The sequence below is a fragment of the Serinus canaria genome, chromosome 2, assembly GCF_022539315.1.
Source record: "Serinus canaria isolate serCan28SL12 chromosome 2, serCan2020, whole genome shotgun sequence".
Lineage (NCBI taxonomy): Eukaryota > Metazoa > Chordata > Aves > Passeriformes > Fringillidae > Serinus > Serinus canaria.
In genome coordinates this window covers 46,449,589-46,468,582 of record NC_066315.1, presented here as the reverse complement: position 1 = coordinate 46,468,582, position 18,994 = coordinate 46,449,589, and the positions used below count along the sequence as shown (strand labels likewise).

The 18,994-nt window shown below is 39.4% G+C and overlaps 1 protein-coding gene across 3 annotated transcripts in view; it reads right to left on the bottom strand.

The window, feature by feature from the left end:
• Window positions 1-18,994, bottom strand: part of BMPER (BMP binding endothelial regulator) — a 151,351-nt gene that overhangs the window by 39,712 nt on the left and 92,645 nt on the right. For all 3 annotated transcript variants that reach the window (XM_030235372.2, XM_018920694.3, XM_030235364.2), the window contains 2 exons: window positions 12,961-13,290; window positions 5,643-5,979 (listed from right to left, as the gene is read on the bottom strand). In XM_030235372.2, coding sequence (XP_030091232.1) covers window positions 5,643-5,979; window positions 12,961-13,290 — 667 coding nt within the window. The remainder of the gene's footprint in view (window positions 1-5,642; window positions 5,980-12,960; window positions 13,291-18,994) is intronic.

Genomic DNA, 18,994 nt, shown 5'->3' with positions numbered 1-18,994 from the left:
ACAAGGACTGGGGAACTGGAGTGTCTTTCTTATGAGGGAGTTGGGCCCGTTCAGCCTCAAGACAACTCAAAGGGACCCTCACTTATGTGTATAAATATCTAAAAGTGGGGTGCCAAGAGGATGTTTCCAGGCTCTTCTAGGTGCAATTCACTAGGAAAAGAGGCAGTGGGCAGAAACTGATGGACAGGAAGTTCCACCTGAATTTCTTTGCTCTGCAGGGGACTGAGCACTGGAACAGATTGCCCAGAGAGGTTGCAGAGTCTGCCTTACTGGACATATTCAAGAGCCCTCTGGATGCAATTTTGTGCCATGTATACTAAGATGATGCATCTTGAGCTGGGAGGTTGAACCAGATGACCCCTCTCTTGTCCCCTCCAACCTTACCCATTTTGTGATTCTGTGATTCATAGAAAATTCACATCCTCATGCAGATTTGCTTAAAAATAAAAAAAGAAACAATAATTGTTTCAAATATGTTTAAATTCCTTTCTAACCAGAAGTTCCCTGGGCTGTGCAGCTGCTCCATGACAATTTGCCCAAGACGCTGAATAAATTGTTTCATCCTGAGCTCCTCTCTGTTGTGGTTACACTGCTGCTAGTACCCAGACTCAGGGCCAGCTTCAGGCAGATAGTCTGACAGGCGCAGAAATATCCATTCCTCAGCACAAGGGCCAGCAGAAGCAAGAGCCAACCCCCGCTCTGTGCCAGGTCTGTAAGGGGACCAGTCACAGTTTCATGCCATCAGTCCCTTTCTTGAGCCAACACCACTGGCTTTGTCTTGAAGGGGGACACAGGCCAGCTCTGCCCTGGGGTGGCTGGAAAGACACATGTGGAGGCTGGTTCAGGAGCAGGAGCCAGGACAGGAGTCACCCTGGTGAGCACTAAGAGCTACAGCTGCCCTGCACTTACACCAGGGAGGAGCCCTGGAGCAGCCTGGCCTCAGCCAGAGCAACTGCTGTGCCCTAATTCATAGCCAGAACCTGAAAAACTTGTGGGGAGAATTTTGTAATTTGCACCTTGGCAGTAAACTGAGGGTTCCAGAGATCTCAGTTCCATCCACCCCTTAAACACTTGAAACAGGATTTTCTTAAGTCATTCTTCAGCATACATTTCTTTTGTACCATCCTGCTGAGTGAACACATGGGCATAACCACATGAATTTTACAGCTGTTGGACATCATTGTTAACAGGGAAAAAGACCTTCAAACCTTTTGCTTCAAAGCCACAAACCTTTGGTCCCCATTTTTCAAACAGTTTGTAAATATCTTTGCAATGCTCACATGTTCTCTGCAGCCATTTTATGCCGTCACTGCCAATCGTAATAACGGAGATCTAACAGGCTACACAACATTGCAAATTATGCCTCAACTCCAAGCAGGAATATCTTCTCTAGTTAAGTGGAAATTTTTAGAAAAATTGCAAGACTGCAGCAGTTAACTGCATAAAGTTAAGAGGTTAACTGAGACAGAAACTCATTAACTGATTAACCCAGAACTACAGATGAAGTAATGTCACCACATCACAAGGAACATTTAAGTCAAGAATTGCAATAAAGTAGATTTGCGATTATTAAATGCATGTGATTACAGATTCAAACAAATGATGCTATTAGTATGTTAATTATTGCTTGCCCTAAAATACTGATGATTAAAATGTTTAAGAGAAAAACACATCCCAGGACAATTACAAAAGAGAAAAAGAGTAATCAAATATTCAGAGTGCTATTGCCTGCTGAAACATAATAACAATAGCAAAAATATATATTAATAATAGGAAGAGTAATAATCATAAAAATACTTCTCTTAAGAGTTAGGGACACAAATTTTCCAATGGGAAATAGAAAAATCTACTGCACAGCAAAACCAGAAACTGAATTTTTTCAAAAGTTGTGGCAGTAGTGAGAGACTCAAGCACTGTCTAATTAGTCATTTATGAGCTCAGCAGCTGTGTAGGTGTATTAGAGATGGGTGATATACTGATATCATGTCGATGTCAAATCCGTTCCAAATCCATTGATGCAACTGCTTAAAAAAAAAAGACCCCACCAAGCTACTAGAAAGTCACGGATGCTAATGAAGGCAGGTGTTCAGGGAGTATGAGTCCTGTGTCTTCCTTTACAGTGTCTCCTGCAGCCACCTTTCTCCCTGCATAAAGCAGCATTGCTGTGACTCTCTCACTGCAGTCCGTAGACCCATGGTAGGGGCTCCCTGCTCCTCTCAAGGAGGCTCCTGAGAGGTGTCAGTCATGACCAAGCAAAGCAGGCATGGGGTCACACTGGTGACCTGCCCTGCATGATCTTATTGCTCCCTGGCCTCACCTGCTGGAGTCACCTGCAGGCCCATGCTACAGTACAGCTCAAAGATGCACTACGAGATCAGCCATGGGAAAGGGTTTGGTGAGAACAGAAAGTCCTCTTCTCCTTTTTCAAGCTCCCCAAGATCCCCAAATCATCATTATTTCCCAATAATGTGATAGATCTTCTTTTGTTAACAACATCACAAGACATTGAGATAGCATCACCTATTTTTAGTTCTGCTTATACTCAAGAGCAGTTTCAGGAGTTTGAGTAACAGCTTTATTGCCTAGATGGTTTAAATATCTTGCCTACAACTTGACACTCAGTAACCTTGATAACTTTCTTTAACCTTTTTCTTTTTTTCAAGGACCACTCTAGGCAGGTTAGCCATAATGAAATACCAAAATAGACAAGTGGCAATGGTGATGACACTAACTGCTAATCTCTTCTTCACACAGGATTTACCAAAATCTCCTAGAAATTCAAAATAGTTTCCCTGCTTAATGAATTTGCCTCCAAAAAGTTGAACCCAAAGGGTTATTTTTAGAGTATTACGCATGAGTACTGAACAACTAGAAATGCATTAAAGACAAACAAAAAATACCAGCCCCAAACTAAACAAAGAAAACCACAATTTAAAAAACCATAAAATGTGTTTAGTTACAAAACAAAGAACTTAAAAAGTGGTGCAAAATTTTGTTAGTCTGCAGTCAGAACTATTTCAAAATCTTTTCTCACACGCTTACATTGTACTTTCTTCTGCCATATGCTTTACAATGAAACACAAGTCACCAAAGTCACAACATCACAAAAAAAGGGTTAAGGTCAAGGTGCAAAACCTAAGGTGTCAAGATCTCTCAAGGTCAAGCACAGGAGTCAACATGCAGCTAGATCTCTACTCTCCAAAACATGAACTATATCTTTTTCACTTAACAGTCATGACAATCACACTATATGTTTTTTGGATGGCTCACAAAAGGAGAAACTACAGCTGTAAAAAGAATGAGATTTAAAATGAATTTGAGATATCTTCACATAAATCTCCTCAGTAACACAATGTCAAACAAAAGTTTGCAATGCATTGTTCACTGCCTTTTTTGGTATTTGGAGAAAACACACCCTAATTCCTAATGTTCCTGCTGAGTTTATTTCTATTTCTGAGAATTTTTATTAATAGCAGATCACTACTCGAGCAGCAAAATGAAAATGAAGCAATGTCAGTAGTACAGGCAAAAAGGACCAAGAAAGGTTAACTCTTGAAAATGTAGTATTTCAAATAGAAAAATTCCATAATAATGTTAGAGGGTGAAAACTAAGAAGCTATTCATTTCAATGAGGACATTGGGAGGAAAAAAAAATAATCTAACCCTATCATTCTGCCTCCTCTGTTTTCTTACTGCTAAGAGCCTGCTCAGAGTTAAAAAAGCAGAATTTTAAAAATTTTAATTAAACTTACCCTGAAATTAGAGAACATTGACTAAAAAAAACCTCAGTTAAAAGCTATGTTAATTTGTATTTATTTCAATGGAAATCTAAATCTCCTGCAAAAGCACATCACCAGTAATAAGTTCTTTGAACAGAATTAATGAAAAATGCAAATCTTTCTTGAATGTGTGTCCCATAATCATTACCTCCTTGCGGACACTTCCCGGTACAAAAAATAGCTATGGTCACTGACAAAATTCCTTGCTACAACTTTATCAGTTTCTAACAAGAAGCAGCATTCTATTACATACCATAATTTAGCTATAAATTATAGTTTATCTTCATTCCTATGGTGGAAGTTGAGCATTTTAACAGCTAGCAACATCGAAATGGAAACAACAGCTACTTCTGACAAAATATGATGGTCATTTTAATGTAACGTTTCCTGAGGGAAAAATACACTTTTCTACAAAAGAACACAAATTAAATACTTGCTTGATTTCGTTGCCTTTCCAGGACAAACATTAGATATCATTTTAAAGAAACAGAAAAGCTCTATGGTAATTCTTGAGTGCAAGCATGTAGAATTTTTTTGACTGTTGTTGCCAAAATATAAATCACTTTCTGCTCTGGTGTCAGGAAGTGTATTGCACTAAATTAATCATGAGCTACTTTAAAAAAGGAAAAAATAAATCCACTGCAAAATTAAACAAATCTCTTTGCACCTGTTTTCCATTTGCATTGTCACCACTTACCTTTAAAGGACAATGGAAGTGAGATGGGAATGTTGCTGAAATGCATTCAACAGAATCTGTTTGTGTGTTAGCTTCTCTAGTACTCTCTGTTGTGCCTTCAGCCATTGGAAAAGATAAAGTATCATAACCTGCACACAATATAATCTTTACTCTTTGCTTTTAGGCTCCTATCACAGGGATACACCATAGCAAAATAAGTGCAGAGGCACACAGACTACAAGCCAAGCTATATGTCTTCTTCTAGCATTTCCCAGTCTCAGATGTATTCTGCTGGTTTAGATAAATGTCTTTCTGTCTCAATATAAATAAGGAGGAAAGGCAATTCATAAGGGAAATTGAATCATTTTAGAAAGCTTTTCCTTGGAAATCAAATAGTGAATGTGACCAAGTGGGGAAAGCTGGGAGCACAGAGATCAGGCAGCTTCATCCACAATCATACAACTGTGACTCAGCTTGCTCTTACCTTTTATGTCAGGCAATCCAGAGAATAGACAATTGTATTTACTGAGTGAGGGGTAAATAAACTTATGCCAACCAAAGAAAAGAAAATATGTCTTTGTGGCTTAGACTTAAACCATTCTAAAGATTAAAAAAATCTTAAATAATTAATTCAGACAAGGGTTCTAGATCTTCATCTGTCTTTCTTTTCTCCCAGGGCAAGACAGGCCATGCATGGAATTTTTTGTAAACGCTCCCCTTTCAAATTCTCAACCCACAAACCACACCATACAAGAGGAATTAGACATATTTAATATTCTTGCTTTAATAAAGTAATTTCCAAAATGTTTCTGGGAAGACACACTTCTGTGGACCACAAGCAATAGTAATTGAAGTCAGCCTTAACTTTACAACTGAGTTTGAAATGAGAGAGAGTTTACAAAAATGTTTTGAAGTCTCTTCCCCCTTTTTCTTCAATCTCCAAAAGTACTTTTTCTCTAGGTTATCACAGGCCTGCTTGCCTTTCTCACTGTCGGCTGTTCAAGTCTATTTGCTCAGGACCATCTTCTGGTTCTGGACAGAAAACCTCCCATAATATAAACTTGTATATTAATTCTTAGCAAACATATCTCAACATGTGTTCAAGTGCTACTGAAACTGGGCCTACTACCTGGTTTTTCTTATCACACAGTAACCTAGTACCTCCCTCCCCAGCAAGCCACGCTTACCGGTAAAACGTGGTATAATCCACTGTTGAATGACAGCTCTGGAACTCCCACGCTTTGAGTTTCTGGCATTCCCGATGAGCTCGGAGTTTCACCCTGACTGTCCCGTGGCAGAGCTCGGGTAGGGGTTTCCTCTGCGGGCGGCTGCAGAACTCATTGGACTCCACGCGCCAGGATTCAGCAAAGTCGTCCACATCAAACTTAAAATTCCCATCCCCCCCAATCAGGTCATCTCGCTTGTGCCCATTGTAATTGCCACACAAACCACAGAGTTTGCCTTTCAGATGAGGTGCAGCCATGACTTCCACAAAACTGTCGCCATCCCATGAAATTTCCAAGCCTGATAAAAAGATAAGACAAAATGCACCAAAAAGAGAGAGAGAGAGAAGAAATTGAGGATAAAAAACTGCACCTTATGTTTGTGAAACAGTGTTAATGGGAACCTGAACAAAGCCATTGGCTTAGTTCTGATAATGCTGTTAGATTTCTATACCCCATTAAGTGCCTCTGGAAAGTGCAGTGTTTCTTAAATTACAGTCAATTACAATACATGCATGCCTATCTCTTCTTATTTTTGTTCTTTCTTGCTAATGAATGGGGTTATCCTAAAAAATATGGAGCCAAGGCAGGATATCAATATCAAAGGAGGGTTCTTGCAAAATTCTGCAAATTGAACTTGCTATAGTAAATTTCTAGCTGATTTTGCAGGGGGCCCAGAATTTCAACCATTGTTACCCATTGCACAGGTAGTGGTAATACAAAGATGTCTGTGACCCATGAGACTCCAGCTGTAACCTTATGGGAAACATCCTACACTTGCCTACAAAGCTGACACTGATCACTCATTGGGGTGAATACAAGTTACCTTATTTTGTGGGAGCAAAAAGAGTTAAAAAGATTACAACAAAGATATATCAGATGGCAAAACTGATGTAAGAAAGCATTCTGGATTGGATTCAAACTGTTCTCTCAAAAGGCATTAAATACCAGCTTTTTGTCTGCATAAGTTAATAAAACTGAGAAATTATGGTAAACATCTAACCTGCATTTAGTGGCTGGGATGTAAGCCCTCTCCTACAATTTGCTTTACAGGAAGGTTTGGCACTTCTGAAACATCAAAATCAAAGTTACTTTTTGTGAGTGACATACATTTTATCTGTCTCTACCCATCTAGCTTAAGTCAGCTGTCTAGGCCCTTTGATGGAATAAAATAGGCAGCTCTGGATCACAACAGGATTGTCTAATGCAGAGGAAATAAACTACTTTCTTAATGTCCTTCTGTTCCCAGAGATACTCTAAAGGGACCACAGATCAGGTGGAGACTAAACTTCTAGTTTTTACCTGAGTGACTGTAAATCAAATGGATTATCCATTCTTTGAGGAGTAAATAGGCAGCTCATAAGGGAAAACTATTTTGATATCATTTGGAATAAAAACAACACCAAGAAACATTGCTGCTTAACTTCTACCCAAAAATGGCCTTTCTTGTAATTACTTCCACTGTCTCCTGAATCCTTCTATGTCACATCTGCACGAACACTGCATCTGAAGATCACAAATCATTTTGCTGATATTAACTTATTCTCATAAAATACCTGTGACCAGCCGTTAGTAAAGGATAAACACAGGATCCTGCTTTTCAACAGGATAATCCAGATTTTACCCTGTTCCCCCTGCTTAGCCAAGAATACCAAAGAGCATCATCCTGTGGTGCAGGACCAGGGCTTCGCTCCAGCTTTCTTCATTTGCTGTGTGGGCTGGCTTAGCACCACCCTTTCCCCTGGTAAATCAGTGCTTGTCACTGTGTGATCCAAATCCTGCCCTATCCTCATGCAAGTAATTAACATACCAGTGACTCAGTTCAAAGCTGGAACGCTTCCTTCAGCAACACATCCCATTGTCTCCTATGACAATTCCTACCCATGCTGCAGAGGAACAGGGTGAGGTTCAAGAGGAAATTATGGCTATAGAAGTGTGCATCCATCTTAACATCCTGCCCCAGTGCTTGTGCAGCTTACACCATGTCTCCAAGCGTTTTGGGAATTATTTACTCATCAAGGCTGTGAAGGTAATTCTGCATTACCTGTCACTAGAGTCTATCACACTGTTTTCTTACCACCATAGCTTAGCAATGGTAGCACAAATGTATCCTGAGCTAACTATGCCTGAAATCAGTTTCAAATTACCTCATAAACCCAGCATGGATGGGGTCACTGTCTCCTCCTCCAAAGGCACTTTACACCCAGCCAACTGAGAAATTGTGCAAGACTACAACTGTTAATGAGGCCAGCACAGTGGCAAGGGGAAAAGCTGCCTTTTAAGCTGCTTCATACATTATCATTGCTGGACAAATTCAAAATCCAGCTGTCTTTGCTTCTGACAACACTGAACAAAACAAAACACAGCTTGATTTGCAGACACAAGATTAATACTGCCGTGCTGGCATTTAGAAAATACTTGCCATTAACTTATAAACCAAGATTTCTTCAGACTTGAGAATCACATAAACTTTCTCAAAGTTTAAAGCATCAAGATCCAAATTCTCAGAAAATAACTAAAGCTTTAAGGCTGCGTTCAAGTTTTTCCCCCAGAGAAGCTCCTTCAGAAGCTCCCTACTTTAAACAAAGTCAGAAAAGACTGGCTAAGGATTCTACCTTAAGTTTCCTTTTAAGACTATTTTTTTTCCTTAAGATAAAATTTACTGACCCTCAGTAAAAATACATTAATTATGAAAAGTTAACTTGAAAACTTTTCTGAACATTTATGTCCTCTTTCCCTGAGTTAATTTACTTGTTACATGTGCTTTTGTAGACCTGCAAAAGAAATGCAGGTATTCAGAAGAAAAATAACATGAAATTATGGTTTTTCTTCTCAACCTATAAAAATGCACATTTTAAAAATCAGATTCCTGCCTTGATTACTGGATTTCATTCAAGAGACTCACTGTGTAACTGCCACATGGATGTACTTTCCTCTAACTGGTATGGCTTAATTACACTTTATTCTGCTGTAATTGCTCAGATGGAAGGGTAATTTCTGGCTTTGATGAAGAGCCTAAAGGTTTCTATCCATAACAGAGCTTATCCCTTTTTGGAGTAACAAGGAAGGGTATTTACCCCTACATGCATAATAATTTTGATGGAGCCTGATCACACTGTGCAGTGTGTGCCTTTTGTTTGTTCACAAGCAGAAAGTCCAGTTAGTTTCTGTAAACCAGTAAGAGCTGTGACAGATGGGATTATGCTACAGAGCAGTGTTTAAAATGGTCTCATTGGCAGGCAGAAACTGTTTGGAAGATTTTCTTGGTGCCTATACCCCTCCTTTCTTCCCCCTGCCCAAAATGAATGAGTTTCCCATTCACTTGGACAAGAATCAGAAACCAAGAGATGAGAAGCCAAAGGATGCAACATCTGTCCCATCTGGAGATGTGCAGAAAAGGAATATTCTCTGAGTTACTTTTTCATTTTTTCCAATTACTCCCTCTTTGAAGGATGCTTAACCAACTTGTTACTTGATTTTTTAACTTGGCACACTGCCTGCTCTACTCCATTAAAAAAAATTCTTCTGGATTTATGTATATCACACACTGAGTTCCCTGTTATAGGACCTCACATCAATTGTTCTGCAAGATTTTCCTTGAGGATTAAAGGCATCCTCAAGAACTGGCAAACAACTCTTCCCCAGACATTAAATGCCAAAGTAGTACAGAAAAAGTACAGCAAAATGGCTTGGTGCAAAAAAAAAAAAAAAAAAGAGCAGAAACAAGAACAACAAAATGCTTGTGCAATAGAGGAATAGGTAAGTATCATCAGCCCCATTTTACCTACCAAAGACTCTTGTCTTTCTAGCACACAAATTTGGATAAGGACTTAACACATCCCAAGCACACCCATAGCTGCCAGTGTAGAGTGCAAGGACTGCTGCTGCGTGCCATCCAGGACTACAGCTGGTGAGGAATTTAGTAACAAAACAGGTTTTCACTGGAAAATGCCAATTCATCAGAACTGAAATGCTTCAGGGAGACATATCGTATTCAATGAACTTCCAACACAGCACCGGCAAGGCTCCAAGCTGGTTTCCTGCCAGCTCGCCTGGTGGGCTGCCTGGAAGCCTGAATGATCAGGGTATGAAACTCCAAGACTGTCCTGCCATGCACACTGCCCTGTAGCCAGGGACCACAGGACTTCCTGAATCTTTAGGCTTGTCTGTTTTATCTAAGGCTCAATTCCCAACTCTGCAAAAGGAAAACCAAAATCCGTGGGAATGCTGGCTGAGCTGTAAGAACCAGACCCTGCATTTCCCAGTCCAATTTTACTTTGAATTTTACTTCTGGTGTAGCAGTTTTGCTTATTTTTCATTACTTCCTCTCACTTTTTTTTTACCCTACACTGGGAAAGCATATATTTTTAAAAATCCATGTTTCTTTCTGAAACAGAAATTTCTCCAACTTTTTTCCCCTGGTACTCAGAACTTCCTCTGGAACAAAATGTTTGCCTTTAAACCAGTTCTACTCAGCACATTCTTCCTCTCTCCAGCCTCTCTGCTGCTTGTCCTCTCCCAGCAAAATGGAGCCAGGTCATTCTGCTACTTCTCAGGCCTTATGCGCTGAAGAAAGCTGGACTTGGCCCATCATACTGTATTCAGCAAGAGAAACCTGATCCTGCTCTGTTAAGGGGAGGAATGATTTAGGCTATAATTTGCAGTGATTACACACTGTTTGGTATGTTGTCATATGCCATGTTTGCGCTTCCTCTGCCAACACATGGACAAAGATGTGTGCAGTCATTTATTAGGCTTGCACCAGAGACAAATGGAATAGCAGCAGGATTAGCTGTCATTCATCTTCGGTTGAAAACCTTTCCTTGGCCTGTGGTTGGCTAATGAAATCCACATCGCCTGCATTCATGGTGTTCATCTGGCTGCAAAGAAAAAAACCCTCAAGATGCTTCTAATTAGAAGTTGTGAAAAATGGTCAACTTGTGTGCATTTTACAGACAGCCACAAAAATCTGCATTGCCACTTAGAGGAATGAGCCCAGAGCTAGGATCCACATTATGAAGACTCACTTTTCCAGAGGCAATATGAACAGGTGTCTAAATTCTCAGCTCAACAGCGGGGGCTAGTGCCCCCCCTGAAAAAAATTATGCTAGATAATGAGTATGACTATGCGTCATGCCTGTGACCGCATCACTCCATAAGAAAGACTGGTTTCACTGCTTTCACATGGCATTTAATTGAATTAACAGTAAACAGTATCCTCACTGAAACAGTACTTCACTGTGTAAGAGAAATCTCTCAGGACTACAGTAGTACCTAACACATGCTAATGAGAAAATTTTGAACTTCCCCTCAGTATTTATCTATGCACAGATACTATAGTTTCAGAACAGTTTATAAAAACAAAAGTGAGTCCTCTTACTTTTTAGCATTTTGACAATTTAGCATTTTGACACTTAATGTATTTTCTAAGACTCAAAAGACCTGAGAGAATGCTACTTCCCTTCCCTGTTTCTAGAAATAAGGTAGTAATTTTACTTCTAGTGTAGCAGTTTGGCTTATTTTGCATTACTTCCTCCCTCTCCTACACTAGGAAAGCATATCTTTTTTAAAAATCCTTGTGAAACAGAAATTTCTCCATTTTTTCCCCCAGTGAAAAAATTCTATAAAGTTTCTCATTTCCTCTTGCTTGTGGTGTTTGTTCCTTGCAGACAACTTCTTAGTTGGGCACAAAGCAAGCCAAATAATATGGCTGAAGATTAATAAGGTAATAAGATTATTGAACAGTAAATTAGGCCTTGCTTTTCAAGCCAGTGCCTCCATTTTGCTGGATCACCCCAGTGAAATATTTCCATAATTTTACAAATTAAACTCATTCCAGCCATCTATAACTATGAACATATAATTGATCACCTTAAGTGCAAGATATGTTCAACTTTGAAAACCATGAATTTTATGTTTAAGAACCGATATTTTCTCTGTTCTTATCTGTAAGTATCAAACGATAATGTGTATTGAGTTTTTATGGCAAGATTTTGGAAGGAGAGAGCTACAGGGGTGGCTTCTGTGAGAGGTTGCCAGAAACTTCCCCATGTCCAACGGAGCCAATTGCAGCTGTCTCTGAGATGGACCAGTTCCAGCTGGCTCCAAGATGGGCTCGGCCTTGGCAACAGTGGTAGCACCTCTGGGACAACATATTTAAGAAGAGGGAGAAAAGCCCTGTGCAACTGCAGTCAGAAAGAGGAGGGAGAGTATAAGATAAACAATTCTGCAGTCAGCAGAGAAGGAGGGAGAGGAGGTACTGAAGCAGATATTCCCCTGCAGCCCAGGGTGAGACAAGGCTGCCCTCCTGCAGCCCGTGGAGGTCCATGCTGGAGTAGACATCCAACTGCATCTGGGTAACCCCACACTGGAGTAGATGGATGCCAGGAGACTGTGACCCCATGGGAAGCCATGAAGAGAGGAGCCCACCCTAGAGCATATTTGCTAGCAGGACCTCATGGGGAATACAAATTGGAGTCTATTCCTGGATGGCTGCACCCTGTGGAAGGGACCTGCATTTTTGAAGTTTGTGAAGAAATGCAGCCCATGGGAGGGACTCACATTGGAGAACTTTGCAGAGTACTGTCTCTGTGGAAGGGTCCCCATGCTGGAGCAAGGAATGAGTGTGAGGAGTCCTACCCCTGAGGAGGAAGAACTGGTAAATACAATATGTGTGATGGACTGACTGCAAATCCCATTCCCAATCCCTCTACACCACTCAGGGCAGGAGGAGGTAGAGAGAATCAGGAATAAAGTTAAGCTTTTGAAGAAGGGGATTTGGAGTGTGGAGGCTTTTGGAAGATTTTACTTCATTTCTGATAATCCTACCCTAATATTATTGGCAATAAATTAAATTAATTTCCCTAAACTGAGTCTATTTTTTCCCACAATGGTAATTGCTGAGTGGTATCTACCAGTCCTTATACTGGTAGATATCACTCTCACCATACTCTCCGTAAGCCAGTCACTTTTAAGTTACTGGAAGTGAAAGTCATGGCACATTTGTCTGTTTGGGCAGCTAATTATCAGGTGCAGAACAAAACACAGCTTAGCAATATCCTGCAGGCTTCAAACTCATAGCTGGGATTTCTGTCTGCTTGTGGGCTGCGGGAATTTTGAAAGCGCTGTGGGTTTCTCTGATTTCTAAAGAGTTATAATGATATTTATTACTGCTATAATGTTTTTTTACTGACTCCTGTTCATGCTGAACTTCAGAAGTTCTTCAGAGAGAAAGAAGACACACACACAAACACATATACAGACACACACATACTTGTCTTACCTGCTTTGGTTGTCACTTTCAGCAAATAACCATCCAAATCGATGTGAAATTGCGGTGTCTCGCAAGGTAGTGAAATTCGGGTCCCATTCCACTTCACTGTGAGGTGCTGCTGGAGGCTGATTGTGCTTCTGCCCAACACAAGGTCCACTGACTTTGTCCAGGAGAAAGAACGGGTCCGACGGGCATCGTTTTTTACCAGCACCTGAAAGGGCGAGGCAGAGGAGGAGCAGTCTTTCGTCAAAACGTACTGACATGTTCCCTGAAAGTTAAATGTCCGTCCATCAAAAGTGTTGTAGTGAGGATCTCCAAATACAGTGCAAACTCCAGGCTCTGCAGGTGAGTGAGAAACAAAAGCGCCATATCAATCAGAGTTGGAAAAAGGCAGTTGATAAGAACTTAGCAATCCTGGTCTCACCTAATCTACCTGCTCTACAGGGTAGATTTTGAGTGGTGCCCACAGGGATTAAGTATATCTTTGAAAACCAAAAGCTTCATTGCTTTAGAAGTCTTTCCCAAAATGGCTGGTAACAAAGGCCAGTTCATCCCTGGGGCAGCATAGGAAGGCTGAACTGTAGCTTTGTCCCTTAAACATAACATACAGTTTAGGTCATTACAATGCCTGTGAACTTTTTCAGTGTGTCCCTGAAATTAAAAACCATCAGATCACTTTAGCAGGAGCTGGGTCAGTTCATATTTTACATAAATACACTTATAAATATTGTACATTTATTAACTAGATGTGTTTACTTGTTTTTTCCCCAAAATACCTGTAGAACCAGCATCTTTTTTCAGTGTTACAAGCTATTGTTTATGGTGTTTATACACAACTGACTTGTAGCAGTTATTGACATCACACTACCAACTAAAAGTCAGTAGTACATGACTAACATGATGCAATGACTGCCAAAGAGCATGGTGTCTCTATCAATCATTTGCATCATTACAAATGGATGAAGATCTCTTATGGATGTTTGAAGCCATACGCTGGTCAGAGAGCTCACAGCCCAAAGACAGAGCATTTCCATATTCATAGCAATGATGCTGAGTTACCCTGCAGCTACCCAGCAACTGATTGAATTTCCTCACAACCAAAGACAGCAGCAAATATATTTGCCTTGGTGCTGGCTGGTATAACAATAGCTTCCAACCACATTGCTGGTATTCCTAGAAGAAGGAGTCTCAAGGCAGAGAAATGCATACTGCTATTGCCAGCTGTATACCCATGGGCTAAGGCTGCTTTTGAAAGATGATGTCTGTTTAACTAACAAAGGCTTGCTTGAAAAAACAGCTTACAAAAAGCCAAATTCAAATCTACAAAAAAACAAGGAGACATGAATGTTATGGAGAAGGGGAAGGGTATTTCTCGCATGGAGTGCAATATAGCTCTAACTACACAATACACCTTTCCCAACAGTTTTTTCAGCCTAGGCAAAGTGCTATGCTAAAGTAACTGTAGGCTTTCTGGTGTTTTTCTAGCTGTAAAGAGCTGTAAAGGAAACCTACATGGAGACACAGAAAATGGAGCTGAAGGAGGCCCCAGGAGACATTACCTTTTATTTTCTCCAGCTGCAATGAAGAATCACCTGCACCTATATTATTCCTTGTCAGGAATTAATATAACCTGCCCATAAACAGCAGTAATAATAGCAGCTCCATTGCCACCTCTGGGAACCTGTTGCAGTTTTGGTCTGTCCCTACCACAACAAATGTCTTCCTAAAGCCTAATCTCACTTTCCCCCACTGCATGGCATAGAGCCATCACAGACCTGGTACCTGGGTGACTTGTACTTTACCCCTAATTGGCCACATGCATGCTTCTTTTGCTATGCCAGTAACTCCTCTTGGCATCATTACTACTCCTCTTTACTGTGTCTGGCAACTAGGGACCAAAAGGACAATTTCAATTTCTCAAGGACATCATATTGACAACTCCATCAGAAATCAAAATGGTCCATATTTGATCAACATCTCCAGAAAAAAGGCCTGACAGACTTTAAGCAGACCCTGAAAACCAAGACATTAAGGCAAAAGAGCGCTTTTAAAAATGTGCACTTCTGTGAGTTTTCTTTTCCTCACTGATACCAATGAAGATGTCAATTACTGCTTTCCAAAGTTCATTAAAAGATTAATTGATTCTCCATAAATTGGAAGTAACTATATGGATTTTAATTAATAACATCATTTTTACCAATAGGAAAAATAATCTATGGATTTTGTATGGAGACCATCTGACTTACCCATTACTAAATCATACTAACATGTTTCAAATTTCCTTATGTATACATCTAAGTATCTGCATGATGAGTATTAAGATATATGTTATTAACAGCTCAGATTGTACTTCAACTACTTCAACTACTGCACTTCAACTACTATTCCAGCTTTAATTTTTTTCCTAAATTTAATGACAACTTTTACAAAAACTTTTATGAAAAAACATCAGCCAAACATCAGTGAAGATTCTAGAGGAAAGATCTGATTTTTCTCTGTGTTTCTAAGGGCCAAGAATGTGGACATGTTATACATGTTTTTAACCAACCTACTGGGAGAAGGAGGCTGATTCTTCACCTAGGCAAGTGACTAAAAGGCAAGACATGAGAGGAACAAACATAATTTAGAGATGTTCAAGTAAAATTGATAGTACCAATGGAATCCAAAAGAAATATTTATTTTTAATTTCTAATGTGCTATGCAGAGTAATGTTGTTTTATGTGATGTTACATCATGTCACGTCATATGTCAATTTGATGCCGTGCAGTTTAAAAATGTATTTTGGACTGGATAGCTGAAGGTCTGATCCAAACTTTGCTGTTTTCTTTAATAACCAAGGAAATGGAGGAGGGAAAATCCACCTAAAAACAGTCTGAATAATTGATTCTCTGATATCACTGTGTAAAACATTCTTGAAAGGTTTGCTAAAATTGTGGTGTTTAAAAATAAATCCACACCCTGCAAGAGTGTGTGTGATAACTCAGGCGCTGCCAGTAAGAAAAACTGGTTGGCCTAGAAATAAACCTTAAATAGCGGATGTTACAAGGCCGTCAACATGAAAAGAATTCCTGCCATTTTTAGCTTTTAAGTTGTTGTTTATTTCCTTTTCAGAGAGTTTCAATCACATCATATTTTATGGGTTGCTTCTTTTTTTTTCCTTTTTCTTTTTCTTTTTCTTTTTCTTTTTCTTTTTCTTTTTCTTTTTCTTTTTCTTTTTCTTTTTTCTTCTTCATTTTCTTTTTTTAAAATTTGTTCTTCTTTTTCTTCTTTTTTCTTTTCTTTTTCCCTTTTGAAACAAACCAACCTTTTTACTTGGCAATTTTTGAAATTTATTGGAAGCACTGATCTCTAGTTAGGATTGTGTGTGACTTTCTTCTCTGTTGGGGCATAAGAGATGAAGAGGTGCTGCTGTATCACCAAAGTTATGTTGCGCAGCCCTGGAGTATGAATTTTGCTAGCTTATGATAACAAGGCATAGGGTCACAGGTGCAGATCTTTCCCTTTTTTCCCTATAGTAAATTGTTCCTAGCTTATTGCCAACACCCTGTGTGTCAGCTGTCTAAGGTAGAGCTAGAAAAGGGCTATTCTATACAATATTTCCCCCCGAGATTCTCCCAGCCTCCAACTACTTTCAGATTAGGGACTTTCTGAGCTAGACATGGTTTCTGTTAATTTATAGAAATAATTTCTGTGATTATTTTCCATTCCAAAATTGTTTTTAGCATCTACAACATCCTTGGGCAAAGAAAATGAAGAATCATTGCCTCTTCCTCATTTTGAATGTGGCCATCATGATCTCTGGTGTGTTCTTTTGCTCATCTAGATATGCACATGAATGCAAATTTACCCATTCCCTCTCTATTCTTGAAAAACACAGATCTTTCAAAAGATGGCCCCAGAGCTATGTTTAGGAGGCTGTGATTTTCAAAACACCTCAGGCACTCAACTCTGATTAAGCATTATTGAGAGGTGGATGCAAACACCCCTAAATCTCTTCTGGAAATCCTGCATGTTGCTCCCAAATCAATATTCAGACCTTCATAAAACTTTTGGGAGCTTGCAGTTTTTACATTTGTTTTTCAAGCAACTAAATACGGACTTCACACTTTCACGTTTGACTAAAATATTAAACTACGTGTGTGATTAATGCAGTTTGCTCAGCTCCCACCTAAGGCTCTACAGCTCACTTGCCAACTAATAACAGTATTTAGGTGCTAAAAGTGAATACTATAGAACTGTTGGCATGTTTTCCTTGAATTTTCAAATCATGCTCCCAATTCAAATGAAATAGTGACTTTCATTAGAAAAGGCAGTGTTTTTGAAAACACATGTAGCTGTACAAAAAAGGAAGCTAAAAAAGCAACAGCATGGAAAAGAACACATTAGCATTTCCTAAGTTTCAACATACTCTCATAAAGAAAAAAAAAAAATCACAGCCTATTTGGCCAGTGTGGAGGGATAAAAGTCTGAAAGACCACTCATTTCTAGTAAGTAGTACGCTGAGTACAGGTAAGAACCACTTATTAAACTAAGTGGTTGCCAAAAAGAACCTTTCTGCCTTCCACCCAGTGCCTCCATTCCCCCAGACAGTATTTAGCCTTTTTAGAAAGGCAAAATATATATACTGTGTGGTGGAGGCCAGACAGACAGTCAGCACACACATCCTGACCAGCTGAGAGCACGAGCATATTGGCTGGGCAATTAGCACACTTGTAGCTCCAGACCAGCCACAGGATATATTGTCTCTAGCTGGGTTTATTATTTGTTGGGACATAAAGGAAATGGGACACAAATCCATAGGAAACCAGGCCCTGTTAGCTCTGGTGCTCACGGAATAGCTTGTTTTGTTTTTTCAGGAGATCAGAGCAGTCAATTGAAGTCCAAGATGTCCAGATGTCTGGTCACACTCTGCTGGGCTTGTAGGTAGTTAAGAGTGGCCAAGAAAAATATACTTTAAATTATAACTAAAATTGGTCTGGACACTTTCTAAGTTAGGAGAGGGAGGAAAAAACACAAGTTTACCAGTGAAGGGTGTTCTGGTTGCAGATCTATAATTCAAAAATACCTCAGCTTCTTTAAAATAAAATGAAACTTTGAATGTAATTAGCCCATATGCTGAATTAAACCCTAAATCAAACAGAACACATTATTAACTTCTAAAAACTAGCTATAGAACACGCATAATAGAATTTCATTAGGTTTTCTGTTAAAAATGCATAGCCATAGAGGACTTTCCTCATAACCACTGCATAGTGCAGCTTGATATAATACACATTACAAGGTGTGGTGTCAAAAACTCCACAGGAGTCTTTATGGTCTATTTCATAAATAAAATAGCTATTCCAATTTGTCCAAATACATATTTATACAGTAGACCATCACAGCTGAAATGGGAGGTAAATCATGAACAGTATTCCAGTATGAATAAACAATTGCAGTCTTTTTGTTGCTGTATTTCTTCACGGAAAGGAAATAACAGAAAAAACAGGGCCTTTAGACCCACCTCCTGCTCTAACAGGTATCCACAACGCATAACCTCACTTTGCTTCTTTTTCTTTTCTATTCTTTGAAAATCAGTACTTTTTTCAGTAATTCTATAAAAACACATAAAAAGGATGTTGGACCAAGTGAAAGTACCAACCTCTTACTCCTTAGGTGGGTCTAAATGCCCTTGAATTTGGTTTACTTCTGTTGATCATTTTGTCAATTAAACAAGCTGGAATGATTTGTGATGAACGAAATTTTCTGTCCCAAAAGCAGCCTTTACTGCAAGACTAATCATGTGTACCACACATGTAAACCTAGATGACTGCAGTCTACTTTGAAAAAACTTCATCCATAAAATCTCACAATGACTGGCGTAAGATTGTGCTAGGACTATTAATAATGATTTAAGTGTATCTACGTGATTTTAGCAACAAGTTTTCATCCTGTGTATTGTAATTTCAGCAAAGCCTATGAATTCTTCTTTGTTGAGAACAAAGATTTTACTTCCACTGCAAGTTCCTATCTATGTCTGAGGTTAAGAGCAGTCTGTTAATGT